This window comes from Pteropus vampyrus, unplaced genomic scaffold, assembly GCF_000151845.1.
Source record: "Pteropus vampyrus isolate Shadow unplaced genomic scaffold, Pvam_2.0 Scaffold238, whole genome shotgun sequence".
NCBI classification, from domain to species: domain Eukaryota; kingdom Metazoa; phylum Chordata; class Mammalia; order Chiroptera; family Pteropodidae; genus Pteropus; species Pteropus vampyrus.
The window spans coordinates 4,640-27,190 of record NW_011889019.1 but is presented as its reverse complement, the minus strand read 5'-3'; the positions used below and the strand labels follow the sequence as shown (position 1 = coordinate 27,190).

General features: G+C 36.4%; 1 protein-coding gene, 1 non-coding gene and 1 pseudogene across 2 annotated transcripts in view; all 3 read left to right on the top strand.

The window, feature by feature from the left end:
• LOC105301394 (cytochrome P450 2C42-like) overlaps window positions 1-15,883 on the top strand; it is a 44,155-nt gene extending 28,272 nt beyond the window's left edge. The window contains exons 5-8 of the mRNA XM_011374033.2: window positions 6,576-6,642; window positions 8,036-8,228; window positions 13,973-14,109; window positions 14,825-15,883. Coding sequence (XP_011372335.1) covers window positions 6,576-6,642; window positions 8,036-8,228; window positions 13,973-14,109; window positions 14,825-14,985 — 558 coding nt within the window. The 3' untranslated portion in view covers window positions 14,986-15,883. The remainder of the gene's footprint in view (window positions 1-6,575; window positions 6,643-8,035; window positions 8,229-13,972; window positions 14,110-14,824) is intronic.
• On the top strand, window positions 193-266 carry TRNAA-UGC. The gene has a single exon. It is a non-coding gene; the product is annotated as a tRNA-Ala (tRNA).
• Window positions 568-686, top strand: LOC111728940 (annotated as a pseudogene).
• Window positions 15,884-22,551: the final 6,668 nt, after the last annotated feature.

Sequence of the window (22,551 nt, the reverse complement as noted above, 5' to 3'; positions counted from 1 at the left end):
GACATTATCATCAATAAGAGAAAGTAATCTCAATCTTGAACTCTGCAAAGATGTTTCTAAAAATAGGTCACAAAAAGCACCAATTATAAATAGGTCTTAATATTTAAACTATCTATTCATCAACAGATATCACTTAAGATCATCACAAGACTGGGAGAAATATCGGCAATGAATATATATCCATGAGAAGGTGGCTCCATAGTGTAGTGGTTAGCACGTCTGCTTTGCACGCAGAAGGTCCTGGGTTCAAGTCCCAGGTGGAGCCACAGACCATACCCCGGGTGCACCAGGCCCTGGTGCACCAGGCCTCTTCAGTGTGGCAGGGTTGCCAGGCCCTTGGTGCACCAGGCCCCAGGTGTGTCAGGCCCCAGGTGCACCAGGCCCTGGGTGCATGCCATGAGCGTTGGGAGGGAACATCCTGCCTTCAGAGATCCACTTCTTGTGGGGGAACAGTAACATCCATGGGTCGGGGTGGAAGTGGGGGGGCGGGAATTAAAGAGGGTGGGGGAAAAGAATATATATCCATGAAAGGAGTTATATCCAGACCATATAAAGAACTAAGGAAAAGTCTATGGCCATGCTACCGTGAACAAGCCCGATCCTGTCTGATCTCGGAAGCTAAGCAGGGTCGGGCCTGGTTAGTAGTTGGATGAGAGACCACCTAGGAAGACCAGTTACTGTAGGTGTAAAAAATAAAAAAATAAGGGATTGTATGCTGACAAGGCTCTTGTAATCTGTGAGGTCAACCAAGGGTTGTCTCGCTTAAAAAAAAAAAGAACAAAGGAAAAAAAGATACCTCAAATATTTTTTAAATGGGCAAAATGTTTGAATAGTCACTTTACAACAGAGGATTTTCATGTGGCCAATAAACATGAGAAAAGATACTCAACTTTATTAGTTACGTGGACAATAAAGATGTTTTCTTCTTCCTTTTCCCTGAAAATTAACAGGCCCTTTGGGAGAAAAGGATACAAATAACGCCAGTGAATGTGCATTGAATATTTTTTTAGAAAACTATTATTTAACTAACTGGGTTCAAATACTCTACTCAAGTGAAGGTAAAAGTGATGTGTTGAGTTTATGCATGTTGAATATTTTGCTGGTAAGGGAATTTTTAGGTAAGACATCGCTTTAAAGTTTCCAAAGTTACCTTTATCTAGTATGCTTAGAACACTAATGGACTTCTGGATTCTTCGTGAAAGGCTTCGTTACTCACAAAACTTGTCTTCCAGTCAACACTTAGTGACTTCTTTGACACATTGGTTGGTAGTAATATAAGCATTTAGGAAGGAAGAGTATATCTCCTTCAAGAAGGGGGACTATTTAGGACCACAGATGCTCCCAGGAAACACTACTAAGGTAGGAGTGTTAGAGGTTTCAGGTGGCATTCTAACTGACAAGGTAAATATTTTCAAGATGACAAATTGATTGGTTACTGTGGTGTACAAATCATAACCAAAAATCACAGTTTTACCTATGCTTAACTGACATGTTCTGTACTCTGCCTAAAAGGTAATGATATGATCTTAGAGAAGTCACTCTGATGCCCAGTTGCTTTATATATAAAATATTCAGTTGTGTTTCATAGTATCTTTAGAATCTTCCCAGTCCTAAAAAACTGATTCAATGTCTGAGGCTACTAGACATAACTAGAAACAGCAGGCGGCCCAAATTTTATGTTCTACATCAGGTGGCCCAAACTTCCTTTGCCCCTGTTGTCATCTGCAAAATGTGAATCATAGTATTATATGCCATCCCATATTTCAAGATTATAGGGAAAAACTGATGTAAAAAATGAAAGAAATGATAAAAAGATGGTTTTCTACTATAAACATGATGTCTGAGTATAGGACATCATTATCATCTGTGATCTTCAGGTCAGAATTTTCTCCCTCAAGTATACCTATCAGTGTAGAAAATTACATGTTTGTAAAATAAAATTCCCCTCAATACAGGAGCCATCTTTTGTTAATATTAATTAATATTTACAGTACAATATCTACATAGAGCTTGGCATATGATATATGTCTTTGTTAACTTCTTTATTTACCTAATAATCATTTTCTTTTTAGCTCTCCAAATCTTTTCTTGCTCTTTTCCATTATATCCCAGGGAGGCATAACAAATTACTGAAAAATATTGCTTAAATAAAAAACTTATGTTATGGAGAAAAGAAGGGAACATCAAACATTCCTGGACATTAACAATCCTTGGGGCTTTATTGATTGTTTCCTGATCAAAATGGAGCAGGTAAGACGTTAACAAGAACTCAGTTGATTGCTTGTACACTTTGTGGCTCATTGACTATTTCTGTATTTACCTGAGATATTTCAATGGTCAGGCAAGAAATTCTGAGAAGCATTTTAAAGACCTTAGTGCATAAGTCTACACTAAGTATTATGGAAGCTATAAAATTGTTAAATTAGAAAAATTGTTAAATAAGTGGAATACGTTAATCCTGTTCTTTAGGTACTAATAATCTACCTGAGGAGAGATGGAATGACACCTCAGGTGAAATGGAAACAATTACAAACAAGATAAATGCATAATAGAATGCTGCAATGTAAGGATGGACATGGCCATTACACACAATGTGTAGGAGAATGGGAAAGAATGGCTTAACCTAGCTGGGCTTCCTTCATGTCTGGTGTCTTGAAATAAACCTTAGCATATTTGCAGTGATGGACAGGGGAGGGAATTTCAGATGGGTGAATGAGGTATGTAGACGTGCATGGGTTGTTGTGGAAAAGACTAAGTGGATAAAAGATAGAAACTCTGCTGGGAAGAAATGGCATATTTGAAAGAGGCTTTGTTCATCCCTCTTGTGACCAAATCAAAGTGGCGACAGAAACATGAAGAAAACAGCAAGGAATGTCACCTGAAATCTATAAGAATAGAAACTCTACAGCTAGGGAGAGAAATAATCAACATGCAAAGGTAGAAGTTAGGAAGGGGCAAAGTCACAAGGCTGCCGGATCCTGAGCGACTGAGCAGGACAGAAGCTATAGCAGCATCAACTGGCAGCTGCAGATAGGAAAGAACGAACCACTGATATAGGGGATGGGGAAGCCAAGGACACTCAATCAGAACAGCAAGAATAAAAGAAGAGAAGGCTATAATAATTTAAGGAGCCTATGGGACACAATTAAATGTAAAAATATTTGTGTCATAGTGTTACTTGAAGGTAAACAAGAAGTTGAAGAGCTATTTGAAAAAATAATGATGGAATTCTTCCCTTACTTGGTGAAGGAAAAAACATACAATCCCAGGAAGCTCAGAGAGTCCCAAAAAAGATGAACCCAAAGAGGGCTACAACAAAGCACATCAGAATTAAAATGCCAAAGGTTAAATAACAAGAGAGAATCTTAAAAGTAGCAAGAGAAAAGCAGTTAGTTACCTACAGGGGAACATCCCTAAGATTGGCAGCTGATTTCTCAAAAGAAACAACACAGGACAGAAGCGCTTGGCACAAAAGTTCAATGCGATGAAAACCCAGGATCTGCAACTAAGCATACTTTATCCAGCAAAGCTATCATTTACAGTTGATGGACAGATAAAGAGCTTCTCAGACAAAAATAAGCTAAAGGAATTTATTATCACCAAACCAATATTACAAGAAATGTAGGAGGGACAACTTTAAGAAGAAAAAACATGTATCAAAAACAGGAATAAAGAGTGGTAATTACTACATTCCTATCAACAAGTATCTCAAAAGGAAAAGATTTAAGTGCTACAACCAAAAGATAGAGTGGCCAAATGGATTAGAAAATAAGACCCCGACATATGTTGTCTACAAGAGACTCACTTCAGATTGAAAGACATGCTCAGACTAAAAGGAAGAGGATGGAAAAAGATATTGCCTTGATGGATCTAGAAGACATTGCACTGAATGAAATGGGTCAGATAGAGAAAGACAAATAATGTATGATTTTACGTACCTGCGGAATCTAAAGAACAAAATAGACAACGATAGCAACAAAAGTGGAGATAAACTCATAGATACAGAGAATATTTTGAGGGCTCCTAGGTGGAAGGGGGTTTGGGGGGGATGGCAAAAAAAATAGGCAAAGGGATTAAGAGGTACAAATGGATAGTTGCAGAATAGACATGGAGATGTAGAGTGTAGCATGAGGAAGATGGATGATAATGTTGTAATAAATATGTAAGGAGGAAGAAGAGTCCTAGATTTAGTGGGATGATCACTTTTTGAGTCATGTGGATCTCTGATCACTATGCTGTAAAACTGAAAGTGGTATGTTATTGTATGCCAATTGTAACTGAAAAAAAATCATAGAATTGTACAATGTAAATACGAGCAACAAATTATCTATCATATTTCAATAAAGCCAGAGGGGGAAAAAAGAGAAACCTTAATTGAGTGTAAAATAAAATGAATCGGCATAGGGATGGAGTTGGAGGTTGGTGTCTGTAAGCATGAGTCCTGCATCATATGTTGAAAAGACTATTTTTTCCCATGTGAATTACCTTGATTCTCTTGTCAAAAATCACTTAACTTCAAATGTGAGGATGTACTTCTTTGATTGCAGTTCTATGCCAGTAACATATATGTTGGTCATTATGCCAGCAGCACATCATCTGGCTGGCTGTCTTAATTACCAGCATTTTCATAAGTTTTGAAGTAAAGTGGTGTGAGTCCTCCAACACTGTTTTGATTTTCAAAATTGTTTTGGCTATTTTAGGAGCCTTGACTTTCCATATGAAGTCAAGGATAAACTGGTCAATTTTTGCAAAGAAGTCAGTGAGAATTGCATTGAATTTGTGGATCAATTCATGGAGTAATGCCAATTTAAAAATTGAGATGAAATTAAAATAGCATACAATTAACCACTTTAAAGTATACAATTTAGTGGTATTTAGTGCATTCCCACTATTGTCCAACCACTAGTTCTCTCTAATCTCAAAACTTTTCTATTACTCCACTGACACATACCATATCCATTAAATGATCACTCCTCATTCCTCCCACCCCATCATGTGGTAACCTATAAAAAGCTCTATGTCTCTATAAATTTGCCTGTTATGGATTTATCATATAAATTACCCATAGCATTATGAATTTCTTTTTCTGGCTTCTTTCACATAGTATGATGCTTTGGAGGCTCATCTAGGTTGTACTATATATCAACATTTTGTTATTATTTATGGCTGAATAATATTCCATTTTATGTACTTAACATAATTCGATTATCCATCATCCATTGGTGGACATTTGTGTTGTGCCTACCTTTGACACTTATAAATAATGCTGCTATAAACATTGTGTACAAGTTTCTTCATGGACATGTTTTTATTTTTGTTGGGTCCATTTCTTGGAGTGGACTTGATGGGACATATGGTAATTTTATGTCTAACATTTGAGTAACAGCCAAACTTTTCCAGAGTGACTTCAACATTTACTTTCTCACTAGGAATGTACAAAGGTTCCCATTTTCCCACACAGTTGAAAAATAACTGACAATAAAAATTGTATATGTTTAAAGTGTACAGCATGTCATTTTTATACATGTATACTGGAGGCGATGCTCAGCAGTGGGGCAAGGCTGCTGACTTCCTTCCCTGCCAATGCAGGCCACAGAGTATGTTCTTTTGGAGGATTCCGAGTAGTCTCAGATGACCAGAACTTTGAACTTCTTTCCCTGCCTGAGTGGGCCATGTGCTGTGATCAGCAGCTGCCTGGTGTGTAGTCCATCCTTATCCACAGAGAATATGTTCCAAGGCCCTCAGTGGGTGTCTGAAACCACAGATAGTACTGAACCCTATATATACCATGTTTTTCCTGTACCTTCAAATTGATAAATTCTAATTTATAAATTAGTCACATTAAGAGATTAAGAACAATAATTAATAGTAAAATAGGACAATTATAACATCTTTTTCATGATATGGCCCAAAGTTACCTATTCCCACTAATTAAGATTGTATTTGTCTGCAAATAAAAGAAAACCTATTAACAATGGCTTTAACAAATAGTGGGTTTATTTACCTCACATAAAAGGAGACTTGTGATGTGTCAGTTTAGGGTACAGAGGCCCTAAAGTGTCAGAGAGTGAAATACTTTCCATTTTCCATCATGCAGACTTAGTATATGGGCCTCACACTTCATGATTAAATCCTCTTGACCCAAGATGGTGTCTACTCTACCACCTCCTTCACATCTTTCTTTTAAGTAAGAAGGAAGGAAGACAGAAAGTGACTTCAACAGCTTCTGCTTATATCTCACTGGCAAAAACTGTGCTGCATGGCTACTTAATGCAAAAGAGGCTGATGAATGGAACTTCAAGCAAATGAGGGATAAGGCAGTAGGAAATGATGCTTGAGTCAACTAACTTATAGTCTCTTACCATTGAACATAGTAGTTTTCTCTAAAAGTGTACCTTACAGGTTGTGTGTTGGCTTAACTTTATAATAGTGAGTTATTTTGGATTAACTGTAATTCTGGCAAATTAATTTGTCAAATAATTTCATCAAATTATTCCTAGAAAAAGGACAATCCACATTTGGACTTTACTTTTGAAAACTTGACAACCACTGTATTTGATATCCTTGGAGCTGAGACAGAAACCACAAGCTCCACCCTGAGACATGCTGTCCTCCTGCTGCTGAAGCACCCAGAGGTCACAGGTATGCCCAACATGGCGGGCGGGCTGAATTTCAGAAAAGATGCTGGGGAGACATTGCTACTACATTCTATCTTGTTTCTCTTAGAGAAGCTTCATTATTGAAATTTCTGTTAGACCTGCTTAATTTTCCAAATTTAAAGAAGGGTTAATAATGGGACATCTTTATGTAATACAGGCTGATACCTGAGAGGAGTGAAGAGACTGTGGGAAGTAGCAAAAGTAAATCAGTGTCTCTATTTCGTGGGAGGATATCTGTGCCAGGCACAGGTGGCATGTACTGACCTGGGACTGGATATTGCTTTTATTACAAAATGCGACTCACTTTGAACAGTAGTTATATTCTTCCAGAGATCTCTCCTCATTCTGAAAGTGCAGTGTTCTAATGGAAACTCTGCTTATTGAAACATGAATGGAAACCCTAGATTTAGTGAGGCTGCCTGAGATAATTTCCAAGTCTAAGAAATGTTATGAAAATTAGATTCACATTGAATGTGTTAGTATTCAGGCTTAAGGTATTGCCTAAAGGAATTTTGTTATTTCAGGGATCTGTTTCCAGAAAGGTGGTGTTTGTCACAATAAAATTTTTTGAGAAGGGTGTCAATAATTTTATCTTTTTTGAATGAAAAAGACATGGTTCTGTCCAAGAAAAACCAAAAATGAAACATAATCATCGTTGTCTTACCAAGGAGCATTGTTCATGTAGTCAGAATGACGTTAACATGAATATTCTAAGAGCCAGAAGTTGTGATCCAACTATATTGGGGAAAATGGATTTAAGGAAATTGTCTGGGTATATTTTGTGTGAGGTGGAGATGGAGAAGTAAATTCTCACCTACCATACCAGTAAATCAGATATTGTCTAAGAATAGGTAAGTAAGGAATGAAAGAGTCATTATTTAGAAAGAGAACAAATTGTCAAAGAATCTTCTAGGATGTTCAAAGTAGTAACATTAGAAAATTGGAAGATAAAGAGAGTTGCAAATTGCATACACACATAGTACACAAAGTACACAATACACATATATTATAATTTAATTTTTCAACAAACATATTATATTGATATAAAATTAACATTTAACTCTTTCGTGAAGGCCTGTAATTTCTTGACAACGAAGTTCTGTTTATTTTTTGAAACATTCCATCAGTTCTCTTTGTATTATCATGTATGCTGATATTCAGGTGCGTGTTGATGTATCTTAAGCATAACTTGTAGGAGAGTTATATGTACCTATTATGGCAATTATTTCCCTGTGTCTAGGTGTATTTCTGGGCATATAACTGATGTTTATAATGATGTTGGGATATGTTCATAGTGCTTCATGCATCCCTGAATTGGTATGTAATGTGATGTGTGTTTTTCCATATTTCTGTCACTGTTACTTGTGCCTTCTCAGCTAAAGTTCAGGAAGAGATTGACCGCATGATTGGCAGACACCGGAGCCCCTGCATGCAGGACAGGAGCCACATGCCCTACACGGATGCTGTGGTTCACGAGATCCAGCGATACATCGACCTCCTCCCCATCAATCTGCCTCACGCAGTGACCTGCGATGTGAACTTCAGAAACTACCTCATCCCCAGGGGAACATTTGCTTCTCTATACCTCAGTGGTCTGGAAGTTCCTATTTTCACGGTATGGGTCCAGTCTTTTATGAAGAAAAGATGAGACAAGTACAAAAATCGTATGTGTGGCAGCTTGGTGGACTGTGTTGGCTTCAATTTAGACTATAAGGATTTATAATCTTTCCATTAAAGAATATGGTATAGGCTACCAGTTCGGGGGCTTTTCTTTAATTTTCTCAATAACGTTCTTTCCCTAGTGCTTTGGCTTGTGAATTTTTCGTTCATTTGTTCTCTAGGTACTTACTATTTTTGTCGTGAATTTTTAAAATCTTTCTTTGCATGTTTTTACTCTGGTACATGCAAATATAATCAATTTTATCATTTTATGACTCATATATAGTACCATGGTAAATTTAAAGTCATGCTAGTAATTTGTCTTTTTGTTATTCTTCAGTTACTACATACAGAATGCTGCTACCTGAGTCAATATCCTTGTTTCATCTTTCTTTCATGTTTGATTTGCAGGAGAGTGGAGGTTTAACATCTCACATAGAATGATGTTTTCTGTACATTTGGTAAACTTTATTGGATTATAAAACTTTTTAGATGCTCTTTATCTTTTTCAAGAATGGGTTCATCCCTCTCCTATGAGGCAGTCAGAATGATGCAACATCTTCTTTTGATTAGAATTTGGACATAGACACAGACTAAAATTAATTTAGGTATCAGCTTCTCTCTGAAGTTCACCGTGCTCTGTGGGAAAAAAGAAAAACCTTCTGCTCCCTTAGCTCTGCTGGCAGCTGGAGGGTGTTAGGCCCCTGTGTAGTAGTGCATAGAATTCTAGCTTTTTTCCTCCTTTCTCTGTATATTGGGCTCAGAGATTACACTGTGTCCCTATGTGAATATGGACAGTTAGCATTTTCTTTCTCTTGTTTAAAAAAAAGAAAAAAAATGAGGTTATAGAAGGTCAGCAAAGGGTGAGTTTGAGATGTTTGGGTGGGTTAAGTGGACATTGTGACAACATGGCTTCTCCTTCGGCATGTTTAATTGTGATGTTTAATGGATATCCTTGCAATTTAAGATGACACTTTTAAAATAAAATTCTCTCCTAATGATGTCCAAGATGAGAGAATCAGCAGAACCTGTAAGATCTTATTCGGAATTTATATTCTCTATCGTAGTTTTGTTTCTGTTTATTTTTAAATTTTCTTTTTGTTTCACTGGAAAAGAAAGATGCTCAGTTTTAAATGTTAAAAGTGTACAAGTTGCTTTGTTATAATAAAACTAAATGGAGCAAATTTCCAATGCTTTTTAAGACATAATTTCTGTATATATTTCCATTTTTTCCATTTGGTATACTATAAGCTACCATATTTCACTCAAAGACACAACATATAACTATCTCATTTTTAAAAATAACATGACAAAGTTTGTAGTTTTTTGGTGAAAGAAAGTAATGAGATTAGTAAGGCTCCGAGTGCTGATGCCAGTCTTTGGAGAAGACTGAATTGATGACTTTAATAAGAGGTAACAGGGACTGCCTCGATGATCACAAATTGGGTACAGGGACTAGGACTTCAAGTCCACTGTATTTTCAACAAAGATTACAATGAGGAGAAAACTTTTCTATTTGAATATTGTGGTCTCAGAGTAATTATTAAAACTCATTTCTCCTGTTTCTAAGTAAATGGGAAATAACTGACGGGGAAATGGAATGGAATTGCCCCTTTATCCACTACATTGGATGTGGGAATGACCATTTCTTTCTGCATGGGACACCCCAGTGTAGAAATATGCCATAGTGGGTGGCGGATTCTACCTTCTTTCCAATGAAATAAGTGATTTCTCCTACCGAAGGCTGGAGCCCACTGAGCTAGGTGGATATCATGTCCTAAGACAAGAGTTGGTCAACTTTCCTTCAAAATGTGAATGTGTAAGTATTTATATTTTGTGGGCCTTGCAATGTCTGATGCGGTATCCAAAACTGCTATCATAGCATGGAAGTAGTCATAGAGCACATGTAAACAAATGAAAATGGCTATATCTCAATTGTTTTGAAACTGAAATTTAGACTTCATATAATCTTTGTGTGTCACACAATTTTATTCTTCCTTGATTTTTTCAGTTTGAGATGCTTAGATCATGAGCTGTACAAAAACAGGTGGTAAGCTGGATTTACACATAGATGGTATTGGTCAGTGTCCAAAACTGTCTAACAGAATACTTTGCAATGATGTGAGATTAATCAGTGCTTTTTTGGGGGACGGGGGTTCCTGTCTAAATAATATTTGCCAGAACAAGGTCTCAAAGAATACTCTCTTCTATTTTTAAACTTTACAGTTTTAGCACTTGAATTTAGATCGTGGATCCATTCAGGTAAACTTTTACATATGGTGTAGAGTAATGGTCATGCTTTATTTCTTTATGAATAGCCAATAATTCAAACAACAACTGGTGAAATATATATGTCTCAGTTCTTTTCTTGTATCTTAAAAATTATATCATGGCTGAGTAATATTCCATTGTATATATGAACCATAATTTCTTTATCCAATAGTCTGTTGATGGGCATTTAGGTTGCTTCCATATCTTGGTTACCGTAAATTGTGCTGCCATGAATATTGGGGTGCATAGATCTTTACGAATTATTGTTTTGGTTTTCTTTGGGTAAATATCCATAAGTGCAATTGCTGAGTCAAAAGGTATATCCATTTTTAATTTTTTGAGAAACTTCCATACTGTTTTCCATAGTGGCTGTACCAATTTGCAATCCCACCAACAATGTATGAGGGTTCCCTTTTCTCCACATCCTCGTCAACACTTGCTGTTTTTTGATTTATTGATGATAGCCATTCTGACAGGTGTGAGGTGATATCTCATTGTGGTTTTAATTTGCATTTCTCTGATAATTAGCTACCTTGAGCATCTTTTCATATGTTTGTTAGCCATCTGTATTTCCTCTTTGGAGAAGTATCTGTTCAGGTCTTCTGCCCATTTTTTTTTTTAATGGAATTGTTTGTTCTTTTTGTTATTGAGTTGTATAAGTTCTTTATAAATTTTGGATATTAACCCCTTATCAGATGTATCATTAGCGAATATCTTCTCCCAAAGAGTTGGTCGTCTTTTTGTTTTGTTGATAGTTTCCTTTGCTGTACAAAAACTTTTTAGTTCAGTGTAGTTCGATTTGTTTATTTTTTCTTTTGTTTCCCTTGCCTGAAGAAATATATCTGAAAAGAAATTCTTGTTAGTAATATCAGAGAGTTTACTGCCTATATTTTACATTTAATTCTTTAATCTATTTTGAGTCTATTCTTGTATACAGTGTAAGAAAATAGTCCAGCTTCTTTTTATGCATGTATCTGTACAATTTTCCCAACCCATTTATTGAACAGACTGTCTTTACCCCATTGTATAGTCTTATCTCCTTTGTCATATGTTAAGTGAGCATATAGGCATAGAATTATTTTTGGGCTCTCTATTCTGTTCCATTGATCAATGGAATATTATTCAGCCATTAAAAAAATGAAATCCTACCTTTTGCAATGACATATATGGAGCTAGAAGTTATTATGCTGAGTGAAATAAGTCAGACAGAGAAAGAGAAATACCACACGATTTTACTTATATGTGGAATCTAAGGAACAAATAGGACAAATTAATCAAAAATGGACTCACAAATATAGTGGACAATTTGATGACAGACAGAGGGGGAGGGGGATTGGGGAGCTGGGAGAATGGGGTGAAGGATTAAAGAAGTTCAAATTAGTAGTTGATAGTTGGGCATGAGGATGAGGAGCATGGCACAGGGAATGAAGTTAGCATTAATATGATGGCTAAGTGGAGGGCCAGGGGAGGGCCAGTTCTTTCTAGCTCAAAGTGCCAGTGCCCTTCTTTAGAGGGAGCAATTGGGGTAATCATTTTATGAACAAGGTAGATGTCTAACCAATGTACTGTATACTTGAAACTAATTTAAATAAATGAATTTATTTTAAAAAATTATAAATCATAAAACTCAGAGAAATTTTCATATATTGCTTGTTTAAAAATATACAAGAGATTATTTTTTATAAAAAGAGTTATACATCTTTTATATGATAAACTTAGGGGATGGTATTTCCCCCCAATGTTGTATGAAACTTTTTTTAAAATCTGAAAACATTAAAAACATATACATATATATATAACATATAAATTTGTGAATATATTTACTTTTCTACTTATCTATTTATTCACGTATCAACACCTAAACTATCAACACCTAAAACTTCAGTATGCATTTCCCAATGACAATGATTTTTGTATACTAGATAATAATAGCATTCACAATCATGAGTTATCATTGATACAATATTATCTTATGTATAGCCTATATCAAAATTTTCCATATTTTCCTACAATATTTTCTATTGAAATGTTTATAGTTTTCTTTTGTTTGCAATTCAGTATTCAGCCAAGGAACATGCAGATAATTTGATTCTCTTTTCCCTTTAGTCTCCTGCGATTGGTTCCCTTTGCTCTGTTTCTTTTCTTTCAATGCCTTTGACTTCATGGAGAAACCAGGCCAGTAATCATGTAAAATATTTCTCAGGTTGCTTTTGTGCAATTTTTTTCTAGATATTAGATTTTAGCTACAATTTTGGCAAGAGAACTATATAGATGCTTTATATGTCCCACTGAAATTCACTGGGGAGGTGGGTCACATAATGCTCTTATTGGTTATGCTATGTTCCTCATCTAATAAAGTGATATCTGCTGTTCTCTTTATGGCAAAGTTTCTTTTTTACATTTGATTAATAAAAATCTGTGGCATGGTACTATAGGACTCTGTGAATATAATGCTTTCCAATTACTTATCCAATAGTTTTAGCATTCATTGGTAAAACTTTCCCGAATTAATAATCCTAAACTGAATTGTTGTAAATTGAAGAATTTCTGATTTTATCATTCCTTCTGCTTTTACAAGCAAGGATTAATTGGCAATGAAATCTACCCTATTTATTTATTTTAATTTTTAATTAAAGTATAGTTAGTACACAGTATTATATTAGTCTCAGGTGTATAACATAGTGATTCAACATTTATATACTTATATGATCACCACACTAAGTCTAGTAACTATCTGTCACCATGAACATATAACACTATTGCTGACTATATTCCCCTTTACTGTTTCATCCATTCCTTTAGCCCTCTTTCCTCTGACAACCATTGATTTGTTCTTTGTTTCTATGGTTTTAAATTGAGACAAACATTCTACATGACAATGATAATGCTAATATTTATTACTATACTTATTGTTATTATCATAGAAAAGATTATATTTAATTTGATCAGACATCTACTTACAAAAGCCCTATGAATACATAAGTCCAGACATTTCAAACTCTAAGAGAAACTTTCATTTTAAACAAAATTCCACATTTGAGATGAATGAAAAGTGAAGAGATAAAATAAAGCAACTGGTGGGGACATAGCCTACTGTCCAAACCTGGTGATCAACGGGATGGATTGAGAAGGTTGGGCACCCTGAGACCTGTGGATTCAGAATTTCAAACCCTATTGGCATCCACTTTATCAACCTCATTGCTGCCGGTCTTAAACCTGTCCTTGTTTATTGTTACCTCTTGCTCAAAATGCCAGTTCCCTTCTTTGGACCTGGGTCTCACATGAACAGATCATAAGATCGGACTAAGTGACTTCCAACATTGCTTCCAGCCCCATGACTTTTTCATCGCTCACTTTATCTTCATCTGTTCTGTCCAGGGCACAACTATATTAACATCTCTGACATCTGTGCTGCATGATGACAAAGAATTTCCCAACCCGGAGGTGTTTGACCCCGGGCATTTTCTGGACGAGTGTGGCAATTTTAAGAAGAGTGACTACTTCATGGTTTTCTCAGCAGGTAATAGAATTTTATTCCCTTCAGCACTTCAGAAGACAGAATACCTTTTGGGGATCAGCTGGATCTTTCGTAATCCTCACTCGGGGACTAGTAGAATCACTCGTTGTCCATGATCGGGGCCACGATACCCGATACCAATGCCCGTGCACATTCCCGCCTCGTGATACATCCTCATCATGAGGCCAGATCATTGGAGCTTTGGAGAGTTAACTCGGGTCTTCCAAACTAAGAACTAAAATTTGCGCTGGGTCCTCAACAAATAAGAGAAGGGCATCCTAGCCAAAAAGGAACAGTGTTATAGAAAAGTCGAAAGTTCGCGGTGTATTGGAAATTGATAAAGAGTAGGTATACTGAGAGCGAGAACAAAGGCAATAAAGAATGTGAAGAAATTCATGAAACATCAGACCAGGGACAGAACGTACAACTAATGTCTGTACGATTCTACAAAAAGCTTGCTGGAAACTTGAAAGAGCAGTTTTAATGTGACAATACTTAATAGAGTGCTTGGCATAGTGCTGATACTCAATAGTAGTTGTTAAAGGAGAATACTCATTAGGATAAGATGTTAGGTGGCTAGCATGTGCATCCAACCTTTGTCCATCTGTGTATGAGCCGTTCTACCTTCTGTCCATTATTCAACCATTAATCAAATATTTACTGCATATTCTCTTTTCAGCATCCAAAAACTTAGTGTCTCCGTGTTTGCTATTTTCAGGGAAACGCATGTGTGTAGGAGAGGCCCTGGCCCGCATGGAGCTCTTTTTATTCCTGACCATCATTTTGGAGAAATTCACCCTGAAATCTGTGGTCGACCCAAAAGACATTGACACCACGGCAATTGTCAATGGGCTTATTTCTGTGCCACCTCCTTACTAGCTGTTTCATTTCTGTGTGAGAAAGGAGAAACCATAGGTCTTCTCTTGAGATGTTGTCTGCTACTCCCTATCATCCGGGACGTCATTCACCTGCTTCCCTTTTCATCCCTACCCACGGAGTTTCTTCTCTGACCTTTCCTCTCTCATCACCCATTTATTCTCTCAAGATCCAGAAACATTCAACCTCAATTAAAGGAGAATTTCCTGAGTTTCATTGCAGAAATGTGTCTGTTATTCTTCATACTCTGAAACATTTGTATGGGCCATCACCTATACAAAACTTATCTGATATTGAATGGTACTACGTAGCCAACATGAAATAGAGCAAGATGATTTGTGTATGCCAATGCAGAGCCATTTCTCTCCTGCATGTGCTAAAAAGCATGATTTGCTGGATAAGATCTCAGACTTTCCTTCCTTTGTGCATAGTGCAGGTAAGAAATTAAAGAAAATAGTCCAAAGGGGCCGTGCTCATCCTCATAAGGATACTCACAGAGAAAGACAAAGGAGATGAGGCAGGAAAGCCCTCTTGGCTCTGTGTCGCTTAGAGTTACTCGAGATTTGGATGTAAAGGGAGAAAAACTGTGTTCAGGAGCAGCTTCATCACATAGAGAAACATTAAGAACAGTGATAGTGAGGAATTAGATGCAAAATAAGCCACAGAAGATAAAAATGAAAATCAGAACTGAAATTTAAAAATGTTAAACAGGAGATCAATAGAGAAAATCAATGGGAAAAGAAGCTGGTTTTCTTGAAAAGTTCAATAGAATTAATAAATTCAGAGCCAGTCTGCCCCTAAGAAAGAGAGATCACAAAAGACTAAAAATCAGGGTAAATGAGGGCCTATTGCTTTGATGCTATAAACATTGAAATGATAATAAAGGGATATTGTGAACATCTCTATGCCTATAGCTTTGATAACTTAGATGAAATGGGTCATTTCCTTAGGTACACAATCCATTAAAATGACGCAAGAGGGAGTAACATTGGCAACATGTCATAATAGGAAGCCCTGAACTCTTGTTCCCCCAGTGGACACACTGACTGATGACAAGACGTGAATCAACTCCCTTTGTAAAAATCCAGAAAGTAGTTGGAAGACTCCTGTACCCTGAGCCAATGTAAATCTAGCCACCTGAAAGCTAGAAAGAAAAGAGGAGATACATTCTGGCCATACTACCAACACTAGCAAAGTGCCATCTTGTTGGGCAGGAACCCAAAAGCCCCCAGCTTCTCCCTGAGGAGCAGAGGAGTGAGACTACACATCTGTCATCTCAAACTTTCATAACATTTGCAGAGAGTTGCATGAGGAACAGGATTCTGTCTTACTTGTATTTAAACACTGAGAAGACTCAGCATACTCTAGATACCTTGAGTCTGCTAGAACAAAAACAGCATTAACAGAACTGCTAATGGCATTGACCCTTCAAGAATAAAGTCCTGGGTCACCTCATCCATCATGTAAATGAGCACGAGGCATCACGATGTCTAAATTGGAATGGATAGTAGAAGAAGGAAGTTATACAGATGAGTTAAAACCATGTGACCAATCACAGAAATGAGAATTAAAAAGTTTTTTTTTAGTTTGGTTTAAAGTAGTTTTTTTTTAGTTTGATATGGTTTAAAGTAGTTTTTTTTTAGTTTGATATGAATTTGTTCGCATATGTAATATAATATCAACACTTTTACCATGTCTGTCCCCTTCTTAGTTCCCCATGAGCAAGTATAAAATGTGTTAATAATGGTTAAGCTTGTATGTCAGGATGTTAAAAAGAGAGTGTGATTCAGCTATGAAAGGGTTAAACATTCTCTCAGGTGGATAAAGTGATTTAAGGGACATCATTATTCTCTTTTGGGGAGAGAGTTAAGGCATTTTTGGTTGTACCAGGAATAGTTGGGTCATGTTGGGTGGAAGCAAGACTTTATTTTTGGTAGTTAAATTGGTCAAAAGAGGTGATTAAGGGAAACATGGCAGAGTGAGAGACATCCTCAGATCTCTCCCCTTGAAATAACAATAAGCTGAACATCTAAAACTCAACAAAAAACACCCAAACTGCACACCAGCACGTCTGAGTGTAGGATCTGAGCTACCACAGGTTAGAACCCTGGGTGTCAGGCGGTGGACTGGGAGAAATAAAGAAGCTTCCCCTCGCAGCCACTGGAGCTCCCTGTAGGAGGAAGAGGAGAAGGTAAGATCCTTGAATAGCCCTGCCTAGGAGTACTGTGAGCTACATGTGGCCTGCAACAGGGCCTAGTCATCAAGGCAGAAAGCAGAGAAGCAGGATGACAGAGAAGCATCAGTTGATATTACCAGCCTCTGTTGCAACAGGTGAGGCTGAGTTGCAGCCCACATTCTCCAACGTGGAGGGGAACTCCCTCCATATCCTTCGAGACTGAACACTGCGGAGCCCCAGGGGAATCTGAGCTAACACTACTGAAACTGCCACTAACACTGACAAGGATTGAGATTGAGGGTAGTGAGTGTGATCGAACATCTGTAAGGGGGGAAAAAAAAGGCATTATTAAGACTTTATATGAAGCAGGGATCCTAGAGGCTTAGACGCCATCTACTGAAAACCAAAAGAAAAGCGCCTTCTTTGCAACAGGCTAAAGAGAGACCTTTATATAATAAATCTTCTTTCTGGAAAAAAGCAGAATACACTTCCATTAATGCCCAGAAATAGTCCATTAAACACCATCAAGAACCAAGGTGACAGGGCATATCAGAAAGAAAGAGAAAAATCTCCAGAAAATAAGCTTACAGACATAGAAATATGCAACTTAAATGACAGAATTCAGGATGGAACTTCTGAAAAAACACAGTGAGTTCTAAAACAAATCATGTCAACAATTTCAGGAATTGAAAAAACTAGGTGAACAGAATGAGTTCTTTAGCAAGGAGATTGAATCTCTCAAAAAGAACAGAATAGTTCTTCCGGAGATTAAAAGAAATACATACACACACTGCAAGAGTTGAAAAATGAAATAGCAAGCTTGGGAAATAGAGTTGACCAAGTGGAGGAAAGGATCAGTGATATCAAAGACAGAAATCTAGAAATAAATCAGAAGAAAGAAGAGAGAAACAAAGGAATAAAAAATAATGAAAGAGAAATACGAGAACTAGCAGATACCATAAGGAGAAGAAACGTAAGAATAATGGGCATTACTGAAGGCGAAGAAAAGGAGCAGGGACCAGAAAGCATTTTAAGACATATAGTAGACAAGAATTTCCTAAATCTGAGGAATGAGCTGGAGCTTCGAATTCAAGAACACCCATTTATCTCAACCCCAAAAGGCCTTCACCAAGACACATTATATTAAAATTATCAAAAATCAGCAACAAAGACAGAATTCTCAGGGCAGCCAGGGAGAAGAAAATGGTTACTTATAAAGGAAAACCCATTAGATTATCCTTGGACTTCTCAACACAAACCTTACAAGCCAGAAAAGAACAGAATCAAATATTTAAACTATTAAGTAAAAAGAACAACCAACCTAGAATAATGTATTCAGCTAAGCTCCCCTTTAGATATGAAGAAGAAATTAATACCTTTCCAGACATACAAAAATTGAGGGAATTCTCCACTACAAAGCCTGCACTACAGGAAATACTGAAAGGGGTCAGCTCACCTAAAACAAAATGACAAAAAAACAAAAAACAAAACAAAACAAAAACCCATAATTAGGAGTAAAGTGACTATCAGGCAAATAGAAGCAGAGGAGTGCAATGTTACTAAGAACAGGGCATTATAGGCAAAACATTAAAAAGAGAATTACTATAGCAAGATAATAATGAACATTCAGCATACATAGAGACAAACTGAGGCAACAATGACAGAAAAGGGGAGGATTCAAAGATCCAAATTCGCAAAGGGGAATGAAGACAAGGCACGCACAGAAGAAAATGGACAACTGTATCTATGTAACTATCCTTTACATATTCGTAATAGTAACCACATTGCAAAGATTCAGAAGGACCAGGGGAAAACCCATAAAAGCCAACCAAAATAAAGAAAACAGAAACACAAGGACAAGGAAGCAATGGAAACACCGAGCTACCAGAAAGCAAAAGATAAAATGGCTATAAGAAGACCTCGTATTTCAGTAATCACCCTAAATGCAAATGGACTGAACTCACCAATAAAAAGGCACAGAGTTGCATATTGGATCAAAAAGCAAAACCCAAAAGCAAAACCATATGCTGCCTTCAGAAGACACATCTCAGATCCAAAAACAAATATAGGCTCAAAGTGAAAGGGTGGAAAATGATATTTCAAGCAAATGGCATTCAGAGAAAAGGGGGAGTAGCGGCACTAATATCAGACAAAATAGACTTCGAAATAAAAAAGATAAAAAAAGATACCAAGGAACACTTCATAATGATAAAGAGAATGATGCACCAAGAAGACATAACACTTATTAATATCTTTGCTCCCAGTCAAGGAGCCCTGAAATATGTAAAGCAATTACTAACAGAACTAAAGGGAGAAACAGACCAAAACACTATCATAGTACAAGACCTAAATACTCCATTGTTGGATATAGACAGATCATCCAAACAGAAAATCAATAAGAAAATAACATCCTTAACTGACACATTAGACCACCTGGGCATAATCGACATTTACAGAGCCTCCCATCCCAAAGCAGCTGCTTATACATTCTACTCTACTGCACATGGAACATTCTCAAGAATCGACCACATCCTGGGACACAGAGATAGCCTCAACAAATAGAAGAGGGTTGAAATCATACCAACCATATTCTCTGATCATAATGCTTTGAAACTAGAGATCAACTGCAGAAAGAAAGCAGGAAGATCCACAAATACATGGAGATTAAACAACATACTACTGAAGAAAAACTGTGTCAGAGAAAAAAATAAAAAGAGAGATCAAGAGATACACAGAAACAAATGATAATAATAGCACAATATATCAAAACTTGTGGAACATGGCAAAAATGGTCATAAGAGAAAAGATCATATCATTACAGGCCTACCTCCAAAAACAAGAAGAAGTACAAATGAACAACCTAAAACTTCATCTTAAAAAACTAGAAAAAGAAGAACAAATGAGGCCTAAAGTCAACAGTAGGAAAGAAATCATCTAAATTAGAGCAAAAATAAATAAAATTGAAAAAAAAGATAGAAAAAATAAATGCAACAAAGAGCTAGTTCTTTGAGAAGGTTAATAAAATTGACAAACCCCTGGCTAGACTCACTAAAGAAGAAAGAGAAAGGACACAAATAAACAAAATCAGGGATGAAAGAGGGGATATTACGACTGACATCACAGAAATACAAAGGCTCATACAAGAATACTATGAAACAGTATATAACACCATTTTAATAACCTAGAAGAAATGGACCAGTTCTTAGAAAAATACAAGCTTCCGAGACTAAAACAAGAAGAACTGGAAAATCTAAATAGCCTGATCAGCAGGATGAAAATTGAAACAATCATCAAAAAACTACCAAAAAGTAAAAGTCCAGGACCAGATGGCTTCACCAGTGAATTCTACCAAACATTTAAAGAAGATTTAATACCTATTCTCCTCAAAATCTTCCAAAAAATTGAAGACGAGACAATACTTCCCAAGACATGTATTGAGGCCAGTATCACTCTGATACAAAAACCTGGTAAAGATAACACACACACACACACACACACACACACATACACACACAACAAAACTACAGACCAATATCTCTCATGAACACAGATGTAGAAATCCTAAATAAGATACTAGCAAACTGAATACAGCAACATATTAAAAACATTATATACCACGATCAAGTGGGCTTCATCCCAGAGGCACAGAGTGGTTCAACATATGCAAATCAATTCATGTGATACACCATGTAAACAAATTAAAAAATAGGAATCATATGATTCCTATTTTTTAATTCCTATCTGAAAAAAGCCTTCGACAACATACAGCATGCATTTATGATCAAAACCTTAACAAAATGGCTATAGAAGGAAAGAATCTTAACATAATAAAGTCCGTCTATGACAAACTCTCAGCCAACATTATACTTAATGGTGAAAAACTAAAACCTTCCCTCTAAGATCAGGAACAAAGTAAGACTGCCCGCTATCACCGCTGTTATTCAATATAACATTGGAAGTCCTAGCGAGTGCAATCAGACAAGAGAAAGATATAAAAGGCATCCAAATAGGAAACAAAGAAGTCAAACTCTCATTATTTTCAAATGACATGATTCTCGTTATAGAAAACCCTAAAGACTTTATAAGAACACTACTAGAAACAAAAGGAAATACAGTAAAGTATCTGGATACAAAATCAACGTTCAAAAATCCACAGCTTTTCTATAATAATGAAGGGTGAGAAAAAGAAGTGGAAAAAATAATTTCTTTTGCAATTGCAACAGAAAGAATAAAATACCTAGGAATAAATTAAACAAAACATGTGAAGGACCTATATAATGAAAACTATAACTTCCTAATGAAAGAAATCGAAGAAGATACAAAGAAAAGGAAAGATATTCCGTGTTCTTAGATGGGAAGAATCAACATAGTTAAAATGACCATATTACCTAAAGCATTATGCAGATTTAATGCAATCCCCATAAAAATCTCATCAGCATTTTAAAAGAAATAGTTCAAAAAATCATCAGATTTGTATGGAAACACAAACGTCTCCTAATTGCCGAAGCCATCCTGAGAAAAAAGAATGAGGCTGGAGGCATCATGCTGCCCAACTTCAAATTATACTACAAAGCAACAGTAATCAAAACAGCATGGTATTGGCAGTAAACAGACACACGGATCAGTGGAACAGAATCGAGAGTCCAAAAGTAAACCCATATTTAAATTGGGCAAATAATTTTCAACAAAAAGCCAAAAACATACAGTGGAGAAAGGAAAACCTCTTCAATAAATGGTACTGTGAAAACTGGAAAGCCACCTGCAAAAGAATGAAACTAGGTTGTTGTCCATCATCATACACCAAAATTAACTCAAAATGGATTAAGGACCTAAATATAAGAACTGAAACAATAAAATGCATAGAAGAAAACATAGGAACTAAACTCAAGGACAATGGACTTAAAGAGGATTTTATGAATTTGACCTCAAAAGCAAGAGAAGTAAGCTAAAATAAATGAATAGGACAACATCAAACTAAAAAGCTTCTACTCTGCAAAAGAAACTGTCAACAAGGTAAAGAGACAACCACCCGAATGGAAAAATATATTTGCAAGCAACACCTCTGATAAGGGCCTATATCCAAAATATCCAAAGAACTCTACAACTCAATAACAACAACAAAAAAAAACAAATGATCCAATCAAAAATTTTCAGAGGACCTGGACAGAGACTTCTCTCTAGACGACTTACAAATGGCTAACAAACATATGAAAAGATACTCAACATTGCTAGATATTAGGGAAATGCAAATCAAAACCACAATGAGATACCATCTCACACCCGTTAGAATAGCTATAATCAATAGGACAAGTAATAACAAATGTTGGAGAGGACACTGAGAAAAAGGAACCCTCATACACTGCTTGTGGGACTGCAAATTGGTATAGCCGCTA